General features: G+C 40.4%; 1 protein-coding gene across 2 annotated transcripts in view; it reads right to left on the reverse strand.

The window, feature by feature from the left end:
- The window catches only part of CTTNBP2 (cortactin binding protein 2), a 151,767-nt gene extending 138,171 nt beyond the window's left edge, over positions 1–13,596 (reverse strand). For both annotated transcript variants that reach the window (XM_058528923.1, XM_058528933.1), the window contains exons 1-2: positions 13,428–13,596; positions 1,993–2,100 (exon numbers count right to left, since the gene is read on the reverse strand). In XM_058528923.1, the coding sequence (XP_058384906.1) occupies positions 1,993–2,100; positions 13,428–13,508 (189 nt within the window). In that variant the 5' untranslated portion in view covers positions 13,509–13,596. The remainder of the gene's footprint in view (positions 1–1,992; positions 2,101–13,427) is intronic.
- Between the last annotated feature and the right edge of the window lie 7,110 nt (positions 13,597–20,706).

Raw genomic sequence — 20,706 nt, forward strand, 5'->3', positions numbered from 1 at the left:
TAACATAACCTACTTATACAGGTAATTATCCATAAATTTCATTGCCAGGTAGTAAAAGCGTAATACAAAATATTTTATAAAAACCCTAACACTAGATCTGATAGGGATGCAAACCACTAACCTAGAATATCTTGTAAGGCTTCTTGCAATTCCAACATTCCTTGATTCTATGGAAAACTTTCAGTTTGGCAAGCCCTGATCATTAGCAAGCTTTTACCTCTACTCTTTCATTCGAAAGTTCTGCAATTAAGTTAAATACATGTAGTTGCTAAGGCGATACACAAAAACACAGACTCCACTAAACACTCAAACACTGGTGTGAGCAGTGGGAACTGCCACAGTGCTGATGCCGTTTACAGGTTAACAGAGAGGGACAGAAAAACACCTGAGGTAGAACTGGAGCCTCACATCCGAGTCGTCTCAAGACGCTACACAACTGGCCTCACAGGTGACTGTGCCCTTGTTCTCTCCTCAGGCTGAGGGTCACATATTTTAGTGACACACAGCCTTAGCATTTCTTCCACAAAGTTTGTTCCAGAAAGTATACATTGGCAAGCAATGCAAATGTGGAACAGGATGAAACCTCTCCCAACCAAACCGCGCAAATGTCGACTTAGCAAAGCTTGTCATTCAAAAAGCAACACCTGCAACTCAATATTGGCTTGCCAATGGTAACTCTACTCTCATTTTTCTGAGGCAATCATTCTCTGTCATCAGATTGAGGAATAATCATTATCTCCACTGGAGTTTGTGAGAAAGTACTGAAGTCATTATTTCAGGAACCCCTTCCCTGTACAACTTCATTCTCAGCACGTCCACCTTCCACATTACAACTAACCATCCACCCTTATTACTTCTTTCCCCCACCATGTAAGCTCCCACTGGGGGCAACAATTTTTTGACATTCCACAGATTTTCATATGTTAAAATAAACTAGACAAGACAAAGTTTGAGGAAATACTCCCTGGTGAAAAAAGATAAATCCATACTTCCTATATAATAAATATATGCCTCTTGGTCAAATTACCAAGAGACAGGAAACACTCGATTACGTACAAAATATTAAATATAAAAGAGAAAAAAACTTAACTGTGGCTCACAGACTAAAACAAGTACCAGATTGAGAACAATCAATTAGAAAGTTTTGCATCAAGAAAGTTTAACAACATCATTTTTAAAAAACCAAAACTTTATTGAAGTATTTAGGTAATAAATTAGAAGACACTTCTTTGAAAATTATGAAAATTTCAAAATTACTGTAAAAATCAGATGAAAAATAAAACTAAAAGATAAATACTTAGTTTTTTAATTTTTTTTATTGAGGTAACATTGGTTTATAACATTATGCAGATTTCAGGTGTACATCATCATAATTCAACTTCTGTATATACTACAGTGTGTTTCACCACCAAAAGTCTAGTTTCCATCTGTCACTGTACAAATGTCCCCCTTTACCCCTTTCACTGTTCCCCCACCCCCTACTTCTCTGGTTACCACCAATCTGTTCTCTGTATCTATATAAACACTTAGTTTTTAACTCTTAGGAATTTCTGAAAATAAGAAACCATTTATAATTTATATAGAAAAAGCTCAATTATCAGCAATATCTTTTATAAATGATTCTCTTATTTTTTCCTCACTGTCCTCACATACATGTAGGATACCAAATTACCAATTTCCTGAAAACTTATGCCTTTAACCAAATAAACATGTGAAACATAAAAGGATTTCAGAACCAATACAGCTTAATTCTCAAGTTTCCCATATTAAACAATTTAGTTTCTGTCCCCATCATTTCAATGACCATCCAACTTCAGTGTTTATTGGGCTTATAAAGGTTATGGGTTGGTGTTTGGGTGACGGGCACACTTGAACCTGATGTAACATTTTATATCTATATGGTTCAAAAATTAAGAAAAAGAAGCTTTGCCATTGGCCCTCTGAAAAAATAAAATAACACAGTAATGGGACTTGGCCCTAGAAAGTTCTTACCCGCAGGGCCTCGATGACAAGGTCTCTAGCCTCGAGCTCCCCTTCCATCACGCTGAGGAGCATCCGAAGCTCTGATTTACTGAGGGTGTCCACATCAAACTCTTTTTTCTGTAACACAAATTTAGGAAAAACAATGAAAAACTATTCCTAGGAACAATACATACATCCTAAAGGTATGCAATGGATCGTTTTTATCCCAGTGGCTCAGCAAATCCAAGAAGCACTGGGGCCCTGTTCAGCAGCAGACAATCTATGCCCTGACCTTCCAGGACGAGAGGTAAAAATCATAATGCCAATCTCCCAAATCTCTCCTCTAAGAACATCTACTTTCCCAGCCTGCCTGCACAGCTGGATTCAGAATCTCTTCAAATTTTGCAACACAGATTTAAAGTCCCTGGAATTTGTTCCAAAACAGGTCCAGTGTATGTTGTGAGGAGTTGTGAGGGTAGCAAAGAAAGCAAAAATGCATTCCTAGAAGGACCCCAACATAAAGGCTCCTGGAAGGTTATTATAAATTCCAGGACATCCAATAATAACAGGTCACGTTTATATAACACTCCACAGCAGAGGCCACCAGCTGGTAGCCTACAGCCAAATCTGGCCCACAGATGTGTGTTACTTGGGCCACAAAGTGTTTTGTTTTTTTATTCAGCCATCATTAAGTCAATCTGAAGACGTCACCAAAAACTCCAGATCTCTGGCTTCTCTTCAAAATTCAGATGAGCCGGTAACCCCAGATTCATATTCCCACAGGGCAATCATCCACAGAGCCAACTAGCAGCAGCCACTTTAGAAAGAACACGGTCTTCACTTTGCTACCCCCGCCTCTCCCCCCTACACAGGGAGCAGGCATATGTACTTTTAAGAGGGCTGGCCCGCCACCCACGTTTAGTCGTCTGGGCCTGTGATCAGTAACTCTGGAAGCCCTGCTTTATGATTATCAAACACTTTCTTATGTGATGCCTCTGTAGCTTCTAGCTATTCCATAAAGCAGGCTTGGTAGGCAGCTAAGGCAGGAATAAGTGAGCCTTCCAGAAACCCAGCTACACCACGAGGCATCAGCACCATGGCCCTGGGGGTCATAATCCTCACCCACCACTCTTCCAGCCCCACTGTCTTCTCCTCCCTGGTGATTGCATCCAATCATGGCTTTAAACCCCATTGATACACCACTGACTCCCAAAATTCTTTTGTCTCCAACTCTGCTCTCTTTCCTCACAACAGCTTTTACAAGCAGGTCACTCACTGATGAAACTGAAAGGATCAGTTAGCATGTTCATAGCGAAGCCTGGATGAGTCCACAGCCTGAGCTCCTTCCACAACATTTACTCCGCTGCTCCCTTCTGTGGAGAGACTCATTTGACAAACCCAGGCACTGTCAGAGGCAGGGTAATACACGTTCATCCCCAAACGTCTCAGAACACCCAACCTCAGAAGCCACTCTTCAGGACATTCTAGAATATTACTTGACATTTGCAGAGCACCCAATGGTTTCCAAAGTATTCTCAAAGAACTAAATCTAATCTATAAGATATCATCATCTTATTTTTCAGTTTAGAAAACCACAACTCGAAGTCAGATAACGTACCCAGATCATGCAACCAGGAAATAGCAAAACTACAACCAAGCACTGTGACTTGTGTACACAATTTACTAGCACAGTGCCAATATTCTGGAGATGAAAATAGTGCCATTCTATTAATCAGCTAATAGAACTAGTTTAGCACCTGTGTATCTGACTCCATCCTATCCTTGTGATGACACACAATAAACATAGCAAAGCCCATAAATGATCCCAGGAGCTTTCAAACAGGCATGACCAGAACTGGTCACTTTTCAGTCTCAAAGGAACCTTCTGGAAGGAGATAATAATAGTATAAAGCAGGATGAGATCAGAACAAGCTGATTCTCCAAGGAAAGATTTTAAAAGGATCTTCCTCTTAAAATTGTTTTGTTTTTTTTTTTTTTTTGCACATACAATAGATAGAGTAGTGATTTGAAAAGGAAGGGGCTAAGGATGGGAAGAAAAAAAAAAAAAAACCTATAGCAAGCCTAAAGGATGGGCAGTTCTGGGAGGCCCTTGCTTAGAGATATTCCCTGTGAATAATAAAATCCAATACACTAGGGCTCAAATTCTGCTCCCACTGCATAGTGGTGTCACATAAGTCTTAGAACCCAATTGTTCTCCACTTCAGACATGCCTAAGAATCACCCAGAGACCTTCTTAACACAGACTGTTGGCTCCACCCCTGAAGTTTCTGATTCAGAAGGTCTGAGGTGGGGCTATGAAGCTGCCTTTCTAACAGCTCCTGCTGCTGGTCCAAGGACTACACTTGGAGAAGCATTTCTGTAACCTATTCGAGTCTCTGTTTCCTCATCTACATAATAGAAATCCTAACATCTACCCGGCAAAGCTCTTGTGAGGATGAAACAAGAACACATCAATGAAGTAAGTGCTAAATAAAGGCTGGTGCTTGTTGTTACTGAAGCTGAGAGCACGCAGATGTTGTACGTATGGAGGAGTGGGATATTGGCTATGAGCCTATTTCTTTGAAAATCTACCAGCCCAGGTCCAATAAACTCAGTTTATTGACTGTGATGAAAGACAGACTCTTTTATCCTGGTTTTTCCCACTGAAATGGGAGAGTAAGCTGCAATTCTTATGTGCTTTAGAGGATAATGTTTTATTAATGCTGCTGCTGGTTGTTCTACAGATTTTAATTAATTGTATATATTGTCCTTGTTTCTCTGAAGCTTCATAAGCAAAGCACTCCATGTTAAAAACTAATAAATTATAAAAGATACTGCCAAGATTCTGATTCACATTAGAGTCAGGAGAGCCTGCCCTGATTCCATCGTCAACATCACAACATGTGACCTGCAACCAACACTTCTGTTTTTAGCACATCACCATCAATAAACAGGGAAATTCATCTAAATAAAAAACACTGTTACAAGGGTTCTTGCTAAACCATACATTACATTACACAGAATGTTAAAAAAAATCTGTCTTCCATCACAATGTATGAAGTGATGTATTATTTTAAATATATAGTGCGTCTGTCTACCAGCTGCTCTCTCCCCTATGCCTCTCACCCCCGCTTCCTCGCTAACCTTACATCCTGGCCTTCAATAATAAAAATATCAGAATAATATTTTTAAATTGTCATTCTCCAACACTCAGTGATTCCATCCCCTATTCTGGCAAAACAGGGTAAAAGAAAGTATACGAAAACATGTTACAGGTTGTAAGACTCTAAGTATTTTACAAATAATTTCAAAGCACTTTGGCATTTTTAGAAAAATAAAGAAACCCAGGAGGAAAAATCCCAATAAAAACTACACTGTTGTTTCATATGAAGTGGCATTTATCTGACCTGATGCACATATGGTACAAAAGTACTTGGACACAGAAAAAGTAATTATTAAGGTTTCTTGGTTTAAGAGCAAAATAATGTTCTAAATCTTATAATATTTTTAAACCATTTTACTGAAGTATGAATGACATACAAAATGCTGTACATAATGTATATAATTTGATGAGCTTGGAGATAAGTATACACCCATGAAATCAACACCACGATCTATGCCATAAACAAATCCACCACTTCCAAAAGTTTCTTCCTATCCTCTTTATTTTTTGATAAATTTTATATTTTAAAAGACTAACTTGACAACCTCATTTTCAAAAGAAGATACAAGACAGGATAGATCCACATGCCAGCACTCACATAAAAAATTAGGATCTCCATCAGGGCACCCATGAAAACATGACATTCCCCCCTCCCCAAAAAGAAATCACATCAGACATGACCACAGACTAAGCTTTATTATTATTGTACTTGCTTTTCCTAACTAACAAAGAAAAATCCAGATCTCATTTTTTAGTGACAGCAAGGCACTCAAAAAAGAAAAAAAAAAAAAAAAAAAACTCTGCTAGATTTCAACTCCACAGGCCACAAGTCTGCCTGTCATGTTTGAGGTTTGCCAGGAAAAGTACTCTAGGAAAAGCACTTCTTAACACCTAGTTTTAAAAATCTGGCACAGGCAACTTAAACTAACTCAGAGTCTGGTCATCAAACAAAGAGCGAGCCTTCTTGGGGCCACAGACAAACGTATATACATGAAAGAGGACATAACCCCAAACTCTTACTGTTCAACACAGCAGTTTCAACAGCCCTGAATTACCTGGGGTGGTCATGGGGGGTGAGGGTGGGGCATTCTTCTGGGTTTTCTCATACAGGAGAGAGGGGGCGGGGCCGAGGGTGGAAGAAGATAAAATAGAACCTGGCTAAACTGTCATCCTAAATGGCCAGAACTGAACACAGGCCAATATCAAGTTTCCTTCACTACCACCCCCCACCACCAAAAAAAAAAAGATCTAAAACACTGGATTTATGTATGCAATTCAACAGTCATAACCAAGTAAGGCCAGAAGACCCTTACCTATATCCTTTAAGAATTAAGGGAGTCAGCACATTAATGGTTGCCAAAAAGCCTTTAGGAGATATGAGCCACAGTGGCAGAAGTGCCCCTCAGATCTTTGCCCAAACATATCAGTTATGGCCAAAATCTAGTGACCAAACACAAAACCAGACACATTCTCTGGTTCTTTCCATAGACACCAAGAGCATCTCCTCCAGTTTCAAATCCAGTAGGTTGTGCCTGCATTTGATCAATGAATTTATCATGTGGGAGGGAGGTGGGTACCTGAGAAAGCAGATGGACTGGAAGAACATTATTTCTTCTCTTTAGATCTAAGGTTTCCCAGTGGTAAAATGAGAATGTTGCACTAAGTGATCTCTAAAATCTCTTCCAGCCCCCAAATGTCCTGATTTCACATACCATCAGGGTAACTGGATTACTGGACTGAGGAAATTTAGGTCATTCCCTGAAGCCTTTGAGAGATATTTGCAGAAAACTGATTTTGCCTCTTTGCTCAGAAGTTACAGAAATGTATTTTCCTCTCAGTTTAACAGTGCACACTAATAATTAATAATCCATTTAGAATTTTTCCGTGTAAGCAAAATTTATGCTTTGGGGATGAATAACAAAGGCTGTAAAGAAGGGAAAAGCAATGAAACACATCTTGAGATTTCAAATAGAAAATCAAAATTTGAAGACTGTATCATTAACATGAAAAATTTAAATCCAAATTTCTAGGTACAGAGAACATTTACAATATTAAGAAAATGTGAATTTAGCCAATTACAAGGATTTTCATGAACAAAAGTACATGTTTTCATGCTCTAAAACTATTTCTAATCTCTAAAGTTATATCTTGCTTTGAGATTATTCCTTCTGATTTCTCTCTACACGGAAGTAAGAGTGTTCCTGACAGGGTTTGCATATCTCTGATTTTGTTCTTCCTAAACCTCCTTTCTCCTCTAATTCATCTTCAGGACATAGCTCAAATCCCATTTTATATGTCTTTCCAGACTCAGAAATCTCTCGTTCTTTCAATTCAGTCTTAGAGTCTGTTCTATTACTTCATTTGGCTATTAATCGTGTCCTGCCTTGTGTATTTCCTCATGATATTAAACTTATCTATCTTAACTCTCTATTTTCTCACCTCTACTAGATGTGTCAGGACAGCAAGAGTATTATATCTTTACATAATTTTACCCATCATGTATACCCCACTCCCCAACTTTTATACTGAGTGAAATGCGTATTTCACTCAGTATAAAAACACAAAGCATGTGAATGATATGTAAATGATACACCAGTCTTACTAAGATACAATGTTATGACCCACTTTAGAGGGCAACTAAGAACTGATCATTCAATCATTTTCATTCATTGTTTCAAAAACCATTTAGAATAATCTAAACTAGGGCAATTTGGTGTGCGCCTTTACAGCATCATAGCAAGAAACTGGGGTCATGCGCCTCGAATCAACCACACTGCGTGGGGTCTTTCACACAAGACAAGCAACTCAGTGTATTGGAAGGAGATAAAAATGACAAGTAAATAGAATGTCAAGAAGGAAAGCTGGTAATGGATGTAACTAATTTTAAGTAGAGAAAACTGGAATGAAAGCAGAAAACTGGTTTAGTCAGGGGTGGTAGCCTCTGATAATTAAGTGCAGGTACGTCCCTTTTCTTCCTTTCAGATCTTCTCTCAGTCTCCATTTCCTCTTTGGAAAGAAAGGACTACATCTCAGATAAAACAAACGTCTATTTCCATCCTAATTCAGCTTTTCAATGTTACATCAGCCCTACATGGGACATGGATCATCTCCACATGCGAGCTGGCATCCAGATCCAGTATCCGTCCTTTAAGAAGTTTAAAATGCATTGAAGAATATCGTCTCGATTATCTGTAGATGGCAAATGTCAGCATGCTGATTTTCAAATGAAGAGGCTGAGAGACATGGACATCTAAATGATGTTCTTAAAAGCCCTTTTGTGGAAGAACTCAGGCCTTCTGGAATCATCTTGTTGCCTTTTCAATTAAATATAAAAATGTCAAAACCAAATCATCTGCAAACAAGTATCCATTCCACATAGTAATGTTAACTTGGCTATACTGCACTTACTATAATAACCTTTTAAATCGATCCTCAACCTAGTTGGTTATTTACTAACAATTTATTCCAAGAGAGAATTTTTTTTTTCTAAAATCAAGATTTCTACATGGATGGCATCATATTGTGTACAGCATTAATAACATGATCTCATTATTTTTGTACAAGTTATTTGTAGCAGATTAAGCTAAAATTTTAAAAGTCCTTTGTTATCAATGTCATCATCATCTCTCTTGTAACTATTCTCCATTTCTTTACCTAATCGTCAAAGACAAAAGACAAGTTTCCTTTTCCATGTTATATAAGTCTTGTAAAGGAGCTCCAATAGAGAAGAATACAATCAAGTGCATTCAAATAAAGTCTCCTTCTAAAGCAATACTCAGACGTGCTTAAATGGAAGGGAGAGAAACTTGCTCCATCCTTCCTAGGCACACAGTTGAATTCTAATCCCACATTTCTGGGCATTTGCAGACTTTTCCACAGCCTTGCCTAACCTCCTTCTTCCTGCCCAATCTTTCTTTTTATCCCCTTTTCCTGTTTGCAAACTTCCCTGCTTTTCCCTCTTAACCCCCCTCTCAATCGTTCCCTCCTCCACACCCCAGTGGGTGATTTGGCCTTGACTCTATTATTGGAAGAATTCAGGATGGGAGAGTGCAGTTTCCATCCCACCACCACCACATCTCCAGGTTCAATCACTGTTTTGAAGAGAGAAAATCTAAAGGGAAAAGTAATTGTGTTGGAAATTTAATTTAAAAAAAAATCTGTAAAGTATCTGAAATGTCATTGAGAAAAGCAGCTTGGAATGGGACAATATAAAAATGAAAATCAAAAACGATAAGAATCAGGGTCATCTTTCTGAAAGAAGAAAAGATCTATAATATCTATAATGTTAATTACTACAAATCACAGGCCAATAGTTTCATTACAATCTGGTAATGCACAAAGTAAAATTTCTAATTAGCCAATCAACATTCACTACTATGACACAGCTTCTTGGTGAGTGTTCATTTTCTTCATTCAATAAATATTGGTGGGACACCTACCACGTGCCTGGAACTGTGCTAAGCAACTTTTGCTTTCTTTTACAAACAAAACCCACACAGCTCCTCTTGAAGGAGGAGGCTGCTCTCTCTCAGCCACAGCCTTGCTGTCCATATGATCAACAGCAGATATTTGTAAATGGCTGATTAAGTACTAAGTCTGTGAAACATTTTCTCACCTCATAAAATTACATGAAACGCAAGAGGATAGAACCAACTGGCAATCTAGCCTAGGCATGGATTCAATCACAGAGAGGACAAATGCTTTTCTCTAAACACAATTGTTCCTGTGAGAAATATAATAACCACGATAGCAACAATAATGAAGTCCAAAAACACAAGCGCAAACAGAAAGGTACAACCTATTATTTAAGAAGAAAAAAAGTAAAGAGTGAAAAGCATCATGTTGAAAGCAGTTATATTCTATTCTTTGGGGGAATATTTTAGTTTATTTCCTCAACTTCGAAACTATTTTTCTAAAGCACACAGTTGAGACTGAAATTGAAATTTCTATGCTCATCTTTGAAAGCTCCTCACATGTGCCCCACGCCATCTCTCAAGGAACCCTAAAAACCAGCCACACTTGCACACAGCTACCTGCAGTTTCCCTGTCCGAGTCCTCCTTACATTTCAAGGCCCAGCTCAAATCCCATCCTTCTGTGCAATGTTTCCAGATCCTTCCACTAGGAATCCTCTCCACGACTCTTCTTCCCCAGACTCCTAACACAAATTATTTGTGCCTCTCATGACACCATCATCTCTGATTGGATTCCTAGCTACACGACAGTTTCCACACTGGAATGCGTTACTTTAGGGCAGCAAATATGTTACTTGTGATGTCTCCATTTCAGTAAGTCTTCTGCAATGTGTATTAAATTTAGATTATTTCCTACTTAAAAATTGTACTGTGAAACTTTCAATATTCTATAGCTGCCATATAACTATAATTTAGGTTGTTTTTGTTTTTTAAAGAAAGCTTAGCAAAATTGGCTAAGAAGATTCTTTTCATTGCATTTACATTCAATTCTGTCACCTGGAAAAAAAAAATTTCAAGGTGCCAGTTAATTTGTTTAATGTTACTGTTGTGCATTTTTAACAAAATTGCCCAAATTTTTCTTCTTGCCACTATCACTGTGACAACAAAATTTATATCTACTTTTTGCGTATTAGCTGCTCCAGAAAAGTCCAGAATGACAAGAATGCTGGTCAGCTTCCCAAACATAGCTCTAAAAAGAGCTCCACTTTCCTTTCACTCTTCAATTCTTTGGTGACAATAAAAAGCAGGAAGATTTGTTTTCCATAGTGCCTTGTCCATCAGAAGTTATTTTTCAGAGTAGAAATAGCAATATAGCCTATAAAAGTCACATTTTGCTAAGGCACTGAAAATAGCAGGTCTCCCGGCGTGGATCACAGCAAAAACTATTAATATGATCCTATTGAATAATGTAGCCGTTACCCGGCTCTACACTTGGGATGCTTTCAGGATTTAAACAGCTAAGAACAAGGATCACAAACTAAATTTAAAACACTCCACTGAAAATCATATTAAGCTGAAAACTATAAATTAAACTTGTCTCTAAGCAACAATCTAAATAGTCAAAACTTAGTGAAAACACTCACTTTCAAAAATAGCCTACTGCTTTGGAATCTCCATTGGCTCATAACTGCCAAATGTACATAGGAAATGCATAATATGTAAACCAACTTGAAATGAAATCTCTAAAATGCAAAAAAGAATTATTCACTAAAAACGAAAAAAATTTTAAGTCCTCAGTTGCCATGAACCCAAAATGCCTAAAAACGTCTTTGATTTTTAATCATTAGATAAGGAGCAGTTATAACAACAAATATCATTCCTCAACCTAGATTTCTTTAACTTAAAAATCAGTCTACAGGTCAAGAGGCTGATATGGGAGTACTTTAAGTGAAAAGTAAAATACTCAGTTTACTGCCTAAGAAGCCATCATCAAAATTTTACTAAAAAGTCAAAAATTATTTCAGAAAACTATCAGATTAAGAGTCCTTATTGCATCTCCTCAGAATTTTATGGAAATATCAAAGGACTTTCACAGATTTTCCATAGCTATTCCCATTAACCAGGGTGAAATGATCAAATCCCTACCCATCAGCAGTGAAAATCTGACTCCTGAAAATTTTAAGCATCAGAAAGGGAGCACTGACCTCCTTAACACAAAAATCCACCTAGCATCCAAGGTTCTGTTTACAATCTATCCAAATAAAACTATAGATCGGTTACAGACCATAAATCAGATGTTTGTGTTTGGTTTAATTGTCAGGTGATTAAAATATTGAGGGTAATAGACGAAGCCCATTTTAAGTCCATTAAACAAACAAATTCAACCTTCCTGGGAAAGGAGAAACACACACACTCCCCTCTTTCTTTTTCTTCTCACTCCCCTCCCCTTACCATCTCTTAGGGATGAAGGTACCCAACCATTTCAACTTCTCTGAGAGGCTTGTTGTCTTAATAGCTGGCTTCCTTATTGTACCTCACAGAGAGAAACGGATTCACGGCATCAAAAGTAGGCAGGTTTCATTTGAAATCTTAAGAAAGTTCATATTTTCCATGTAAAGAATGAAAAATCAATTTTCCTAAAAGTTTCAGATCAAAACTTGCCAGTTTCACAAGCGGAAATCAGCAGCCCTCCACCTCCGTTTTTCCTTCCCTCCCTCTTTTTTTCCTTTCCTTCCCTGGCTCAGCTCCTCTCAAGCCCAAGTACTTCCTCCACATCTCTCCTCTCCCTCTCCAGAAAGCCCTACCTCTATACAGAGAGGAAGTCAATGCAGCCCTGGCTATTTACACCTGGCCCTGCCCTCTGCCACTCGTGCAGCAACTCTGCTCAGGTCATGGGAAGAACTGAGGGCCATCCCTGCTCCGCTCACTCCATCCCACCCGGAATCTCTGGCGGGAGCAGCGGGATCGCGCCAAGGGTGGGAGGCGCTCCCAGAGCTGCCTTTCTTTGCAGATCCTTGCAGCTCCTGCGAAGCTGCTTCCCAAACCCCGAGAACGTTTCCACCCAGGAAATGTGGATCCAGCCCTCCCCCAGGGTAGAAGCTAGAAACCACCATTGAGCCTCTGTGCACGGGAATATTCTGGGGGTGAAAATGGGAACTAGCGATGGATGGAAGCTCATTCGGCTTCCAGACCCCCAGCAAAAAAGAACAATGTGTTGATACCAGGTGCTGAACCTCCACCTCGCCCAGGCATCGTTTCGGGAAGAACAAGAACACTCCCCCCCGCCCCTCCACCCCCAAAAGCCACTACCACCAAGCGATGGGGCAGCAGGCAGCTAGGACCCAAAGCGCCGGAGCTCAGCGGTAGCAGCGCCCACAGCTGGACACCGGGCCTCTCCCAAGGGGCCCCCGGCACACGAACACACACACAATGGGCATCCCCACACCTGCTCGACGATGACCCGCCTCCCCCTCGCTGCTCTCCCCGGTCCGCCGAGAAGTGCCAGGCACCCCCCAGACACGCGCCCACAACCACGCGCGCAGCGAGAGGCGAACAATGGGGGGTCAAGTTCGCCAGGAAATACACCCGAGTCCTCGCCCGGGGGCCAAACCCGACCTCAGCGGAGGGAGTGGGCGTAGGGGTCGCAGGAGACGCACGCAGGAGCCCCGAGAACCGGGCGGACCGGGGCTGCTTCCCGCGGGGCTCGGAAAGGACAAGGGGGATCCCTAGCCCGGGCGGCCGCCTCGCCCCACTCGACCCGGCCTCCGGCCCTGAGAGCTCCCCGAGGAGGGGGCACCCCTAGGAGAGGGCACCCCGAGGAGCGCGGGCTTGCGCAGCGCCCGGGGGCGCCCACCCCGAGACCCCGCGCCCACCCCGGGACCACGGTTACCGCCGCCTCCGCCGTGGCCCCCGCCGCGTCCTCGGGGGCGCGGGAGAAGTCGGGCTCGCAGCTCGCGCCGTCCGTCGCCATCTTCCTGCCCTAGCGGATCCGAATGCGAGCTCGGAGCCGCGGCTCCGGGTGCAGCCCTCTCGCCGCGGGCGGCGCTTAACCCGCTGCGGTCCAGGGACGCGGACGCGGGCGCTCGCAGCCCGGCCGCCGCCGCAGCCGCCGCGCTCCCTCCTCCCCTCGCCGCCGCCCCCGCCGCTTTAACCCGCTGCGCGCCGGAGCGCCGCCCGCCGCCTGCTCCCCGCCCCGCCGCCCCGCGCCCGGCGCCAGCCCTCAGCCGGCTCGTCGAGATACGGGAAATGGGCACATGCCCAGGCCAGGTTATGGCGCGGCGCGGAGATGGGAGAATGAAAGCCGCTGGGTGAGGTGAAGGAAAGAAAGAGCCCAAGAGGTGATTCGCCCGCCCAGCACAGCCCCCACGAAGCGGATGGTGCAGACCCACCGGATTAAATGTCAGGCCTCCAGAATCCGAATTCTCTGTAAAGCAAGGAAAAATCCTTCGCTTCAGTCCTCTCTATCCCGCCGCTAGGAATCACGTAAGGCACCCTTTTCTTTTTCTTAAATTCCTTTCTTTTCTTTTCTTTTTTTTTTTTGGCAAGACTGCCGCCGGGGCGTTTGTACCCTCCTAGTGTCTATGTCTGCCTCTGTCTTATTCTTCTTCTCCCAAAACCAACAACTCCCAGATCAAAATGCGTCCTGGTACCCTTTATTACCCTGCACCTGGCCCCTGGGTCTATACCTTTCTATTCCATCTCTTTTTCAAGAAAGGTGAAGCAAGGCTCCTTTTTGTTCTTTGACTCCAAGTCTGAGTTATTTTCTGAAGGACTAACCAAGAAATTTTGTGTCATTGCTTGCAAAAGGAAGCTTTCAACTTTTAAGAGAAGTTAAAGGAATTACTCCCATGTGTTGAAGACACACACACCAAAAAAAAAAAAAAAAAAAAACCTTCCCTAAGAATTGATTTTATGGGAATAATAGGTCTCAGAATATATTTCATGATATGAGTGAGTTAGGTCCAAACTCTTAATTTTCCCTTCCCACATCTGATTCAATTCCTACCCTTTCCTGCCAATTCCCAGGATGTGAAAATCTTATCAAGACCATATGGTACAGGCCTTCCCAAATCACCAGATCCCAAAAATGTGTTGGAAGCGCAAAATCAAATGGAGGCATTCAGGCTGTGTCTCAACGAAGTAAAATCAAACCACAACCAAATCCTGGACTTGAAATTCTGGAAGATGAATGACTGGAATGTTCAGTCCAAGGGTTACAGATCAAGCTCATTTTAAAAAATGGCAGACACCTAATGAAAGGTTTTGGCACTTTAATTGCTTCACTATCCAAATTGCATCTAAATATGACACAAACCAGGGCAGAGGACATCTTTTCTGCAAAGACCCTGAAAAAGAGTGATCAATAAATTGTAAAAAGTTTCCTCCCAGAAGAGGTCTACATCAAGAAAGAACTTTCACCTGGAGCCCTGGGGTTAAGGGTCACAGGTTTAGAAATCACCTCCAGGTTATCCTGTAGACAAAGGTGCTCATTTGTTTATTTTCTTTGGCTTTACTCTGAGAGCTACTCCTTCTCTTAGACTTTATGGTTTCCATCTCTGTTCATTATACCACTTTCTTTTATCAAATATTCTCTCTGAAATTGCTCACTATTAGAATAACTAGACTCCTTATAAGATGAAAGAAAAGCGTTTGACAGTAAAACTTAGATGCTGAAGTGGTAGTAAAAATTTAAAGTTGGAACCAAAAGCATTCCTTGTTCTTTTCAAAATGCATTTTCACACATCACAAGGCAATGAATTTTCTTGATACTGATGCTTGATACTGATGCTGAATTACTACCCAAGAAATTAACTGGCTCACTTCTGAAAAAAGACAAAAGAATAAAATAATAAACTTCACTTAGGGGTTAAGAACTGGGAATATGACATGACAATATCCCTGGAAAGCAAATCCCATTTATTTTATACATGCAGCTCAATTTTAAAAAATCATCATTGGGAAGAAGTAGCTTCTATTAGTCTAAATACAATTTAAAGCAGAATCACCCCACAAAGGAATGAATCCCTGAGTGGTTTCTTCCCTCTCACCTCCTTTTTTTCTTTTTCCTGTGAAAAAAAAAAATCACAAGACAGCACATTTTCTAACTGCTAAGTCCCGGACCTGGGGAGGAAAATAAACAGGGTTTTGTCTGTACCTTAAAGCTGTCACTGCCTGCTGCGGAGGGTTGATGGAATATCCCACCCTAATGCACAGAAGAAGCACGCTAGGAGTTAACTCCCTCACAGTGGCCTGGCCCCGGGCTGCTTCTCCACCAGGAGAACACTTGCTGGTTTAAAATCTCTCCTGAGAATTAGCCTCTGTTGAGATTGCAAATTAACTCTTTCTGAAAGACTTTCTTTGCACAAAGACAAGCTCTATTAGAGTCAAACCAAATAGATCTGAAAGGGTAGTGACTTGATGGCTCCAGAAATTAAATCTTTTGAAGCTTCATTAAACAGCTAAGTAAATTGAAAAAAAAGACATACCAGGGCTGAAGAGAAAATTTCTGAAAGGCAGGGGAAAAGAAGAGAGATGGAAGTATAAGCAGGAAGAAAAGAAATCCCTATAACAAAAATGAATCATGATTTTTAATCCGTGAATTTCTTTCAGCATTAAAATGAAAAGAGATTGAATCTATTGCAAACAGAGAAAACTGTTAGTTACATTTTTTTCTCCTTTGAATATAATGATGTAGATGACCCACTGACAAAAGAATTTGAGACAAATTATTTTCTGAATCCTGGAACAGAGGTGTTTGTGCTGAGCCTTAGAGCATTCTTCAAGATTCTCTTTTAAGACCAGTGAAATGGGTTGCTGCAGCTAGGAATGCAGACTGTAGTTGGGGAGCCAAGTGGTTTTCTGATTAAACCATGGCCTTGGCCTCACCAGCCACAGCCTCCAACCCATTAAACCAAAAACCCAGCGAGTTATACATAATGATGGGACGAGATGCTTCCTTCCATACGAAAAGATGAAAGAACATACACATATCCTAAAACAGTTTCCCTCTTGGAATAAGGGAATTCTTTATTTCAGTCAAATGACAACATTTATGTTAACTCCAAAGAGCAAACCATATGTTATCATGTCTTAGTATTGCCAAATGACAAAATTACTGAGTAGCAAATCATTTCTGACTGTATCCACAAGGCTATAGTTATACAATTTAAATATTCCAGACCACACTTATCCCTGTCTACACCACGGTGACCAACCTAGGAAGCCCCAAATCCTGACATCAGGAAGTCTAACAAAGAGCACAGATGAGCTTGGAGTGCCCTGTGTCTATCACATGTTTTTGAAACCAGGACATTGCCAGAAACGAGTTTTCATATGACCTGACTACATTCCTTCATCATCAGCTTGTTATTATCTACATGTGTTTAGGCTCTTTGTGGATTTCACTCAGTAAATTTAATCCTAATCTAGTTAGCCACTCCTGTCAACAACCTATGGTTTTGGAAGGCCTCCTCCACCAACTGCAGTTGGTGTGTGCCAAGGGAATGCAAGCTAATTTTACCTAAGCTAAAGCAAAACATAATTAGGAAATTAAATCTTCTAGGTAGGAAGCGAGCCAAAGCTAAACATAAATATATCATTATAATCACTCCCAGCCCCTTTTAATACCACCTCTAGCTAGGAACTGTATTTGGTTATTCAGTGCTAAAGTGATGTCCAAATAGAAGATCTCATTAAAGAGTTAAAGGTACAGTAAGAATATTATTCCCCAGTCTAGTCACTCTAAGAACAGAAACTGGGGCTAATACAGAACAATGAAGCAGTGTTGGTTCAGTTTTACTGAATGTTTTTAAAATCCTAGACCATTACTTGGTTTGGACTCTTATCTGCAGAAGTCATTTACAAGAGTAAGTTTTAGTGCAGAAGGATGTTTTAGTGCAAAACTATTATGGAAAAACAATTTTAACAAAGGAATCTGGCCCACTGCTGCCCCTCATCCACCTGAATTGGAAATAGATCTCAATATTTCCGTTTATTCAGCCTCTTTAGCAACCCCACAAGCTTGCAGTATGTAGTTACTAAGCAACCACTAATGGAGGAGTGTTTATACCATTAGGTATTCATTATAGCGAGCTTTATTTTTCTTAGAAAATTTAAAAACTATATAAATAGGTCGTGAGATCAGACTCTTTTATCCTCTGATTAGAAATGTAGAGCTAGCTATAAAACCAAAGCTGAAATTTTTTTTTTCACTATGGGGTATGTATTGTTCAATTTAAGAGGAAATGCAGTGTTTGAAGAATTAATAAGGAAACTATAGATTGATGCCCTTCAGTTTTCATAAATATGCAGATGGCATTTATGATTGACTCAGTGATGATTTACTTATGATACAAAATGCAGGAGAAAAGCTGCAAATGTCTAGCTTTCCTGTGTAAAATTGTGAAATAAACCAATACATCAACATTTCCAAGACAATTGTAATCATTACTCATATACTAAGTTAATGGAGTTTCTAATACCTTTGGAATTTTTGAGACATAAATTCCACCTCACAATGCCGAAAAACTCACTTGATGACAATAGTTCTTTTGTCCACCAAGACATTTTTGATTGATTAAATCAGTTGGGCTCATTTAAAAGTGCCCGGAAATGTGATGCCATTATCTGAAAAGAAATAAGGTAAATATAGAGAGAAGTTATTCAATTAACCAATAACTAGAAAATAAAATTTAATTCATAATATTTATAACACAATGTCATGGCTAGACTTGAAGACTTAATTATATTTATGATTCAAGGACTGAAAGAAGAAGAAAGCATTGGTGTTGCTATTTTCATCCTAGGGAAGGTGAAATCACTTGTAGAATGATAAAGAAAAATACTTCTGACAAATCAACGTTAAGGTTTAAATAGTCTGGAATGTTTTATTCTGGCAATTAAAGAAAGATTTAAGCACTGAAGTAGTTTTATGCCAGCAATACAATATTTTTTCCTTATGGAAAAGCAGAAATAGGCACACACTGGTCTTTACTATCCGAGTCAACATCCCTTTATCATCACATCATCACTTAATGCTCATGATTTATCACTTTCAGCATTAACATCTTCTTTGTTAAGAATCAATTCAGCTGGGATATATTTTACCACTACTTTTTCCTTCATTCAGTATCTGCTAAGGACCTCACTTTGTCAGCTTTCGGCCTCCACCTCCTGGCCATTGACCATCCAAAAGTCATGATGTCATATGGGTCACAAGACACCATAGGGGTCACAAGACACATTTTCTGCTTGGATCAACCCTCAACCCCTGCCCGATATGGCCAGAGATACCGTTGGAATGGTGGTGCGGAACCCCATTCTCAGAATTTAAAACCTGAGGTGGTGGCAAGGGAGGAGTTGAACTGAACCTGCTCAAGACCCCTGAGCTTGAGCAGTAGATAAAGACACCTTGTTTACAAATACCACATTGTATGGTTCCATTTCCTGTAAAAAATTATTTTTAGAGCTATAGAAACACACAAAAACGGAATCATAGATTCAAACGTGAATAGTAAAAATAAAGCTTCTAACAAAAATATTCTCATGAACTTGTAAATCAGAACATAAGTCTGTCCTTTTAATGCAATTCCATTTATCAATCTTTTTCTTGTGTGGTTAGTGTTTTGTGTCCTGTTTATGAAATCTTTGCTCAGCTCCTTAGCCTCCCAGATGCTGTTTTCTGTTGGCTTTCTTGGAGTCTCATTGCACATGCCCAGCTTAGAATTCAGCCTGAAATTTGAGAGGAAATTGTGTACAGACTTTTTGGACTCTTTCTCTTAAGTTTCTTCTTCTCTGGTTCTTTGTCCTTCAAGTCCCAGACATGTTGGCAATCCCTAATTCCTGATTTCTGTCTCCTTAGCCCAGAAAACCCATCTTTATTCCCCACCTGTCTCCCACCCTGATTCTAGCCCTTCTGTTGAGAATCACAGCTCCTCAAGTCCTGCTTGCATTCATGGCTTGCCAATGCCTTCTAAGCGTTGTTTCATATATATTGTTTTCACTTTTTTTCGTTGTTTTCAGTAGGAGGGTTGGCTCAATACTAGCCTCTCTGTCATGACTGGAACTGAAAACCACATGTGCTTACTTTTAGAGAGAGTGTTTATAACCAACAAAACTTCCTAATGTTCCCTTGCCTAATCAGATTGTATCCAGGACCATATTATTTATTTTCTCATCCTGGACATGGGGAGAACCCAGCTTGGATTCTCCAGTTGCCACTGACAAATAGAATCTAGGCGCTGATCTGCTACCTCATCTATAGTCAGACATGAAAAACGATGTTGGCAATTAAGGATGACTTACAGCAATAGAATATAATTCCATGATGTGCAAATTCTATTACCAGGCTTAAAATGTAGCAACGTTCCTCTTATTTCTAGGAAGTGGCACACCTGCATAGGTTTCAGAAAATGAGGAAAATGTTAGAGATTGAAAAGAGGAGGAGACGGGCCAGCCGTGTGGCATAGCGGTTAAGTTGGAGCGCTCAGCTTTGGCAGCCCGGGGTTCACAGGTTCGGATCCCGGGGGCGGACCGACATACTGCTTGTCAAGCCATGCTGTGGTGGCATCCATATAAAGTAGAGGAAGATGGGCACTGATGTTATCCCAGCACCAATCTTCCTCAGCCAAAAGAGGAGGATTGGCAACAAGTGTTAGCTCAGGGCTAATCTTCATCCCAGAAAAAAAAAAAAGAAAGGAGGAGACGAAGAAAAGAGTGACAGTGGCCTTGGGTTTCCCTCAGTTAAGAGATTGATGGTTAAATGGATATCTTTCAAAGAACAAAGTCATCTCAAATGTGAAGATTCTGGCATGTTCTGGGAACCTTTGGCAGATTTTCTGGAATTCAAGTTCAAATGACGATTGGTGGCTCTGTAAGAACATTAATTCCAAGTTTGCAATACCTAACACTGAGCCCAGCACATGACAAGCATACTTAATCAAGTTAATCCAATGGAACGGATGGGTGGATAGATAGAAAGATAGATGAATAAATGGATGAAGTAAATACTACTACTTACTTACATTTTTGTGCCATTGGCCCCTTTGACATGGTCATGAAACCTATGGGTTCCTTCTCAGAAAAAAAAAAATTAAACGCAAAAAATATAACATAAAACCATAAAGAAAACCAGTTAGATTCAAATCCAGTGATCAAAATTCTACATATAA

Source organism: Diceros bicornis, chromosome 3 (genome assembly GCF_020826845.1).
Source record: "Diceros bicornis minor isolate mBicDic1 chromosome 3, mDicBic1.mat.cur, whole genome shotgun sequence".
In the NCBI taxonomy this organism is placed as follows: domain Eukaryota; kingdom Metazoa; phylum Chordata; class Mammalia; order Perissodactyla; family Rhinocerotidae; genus Diceros; species Diceros bicornis.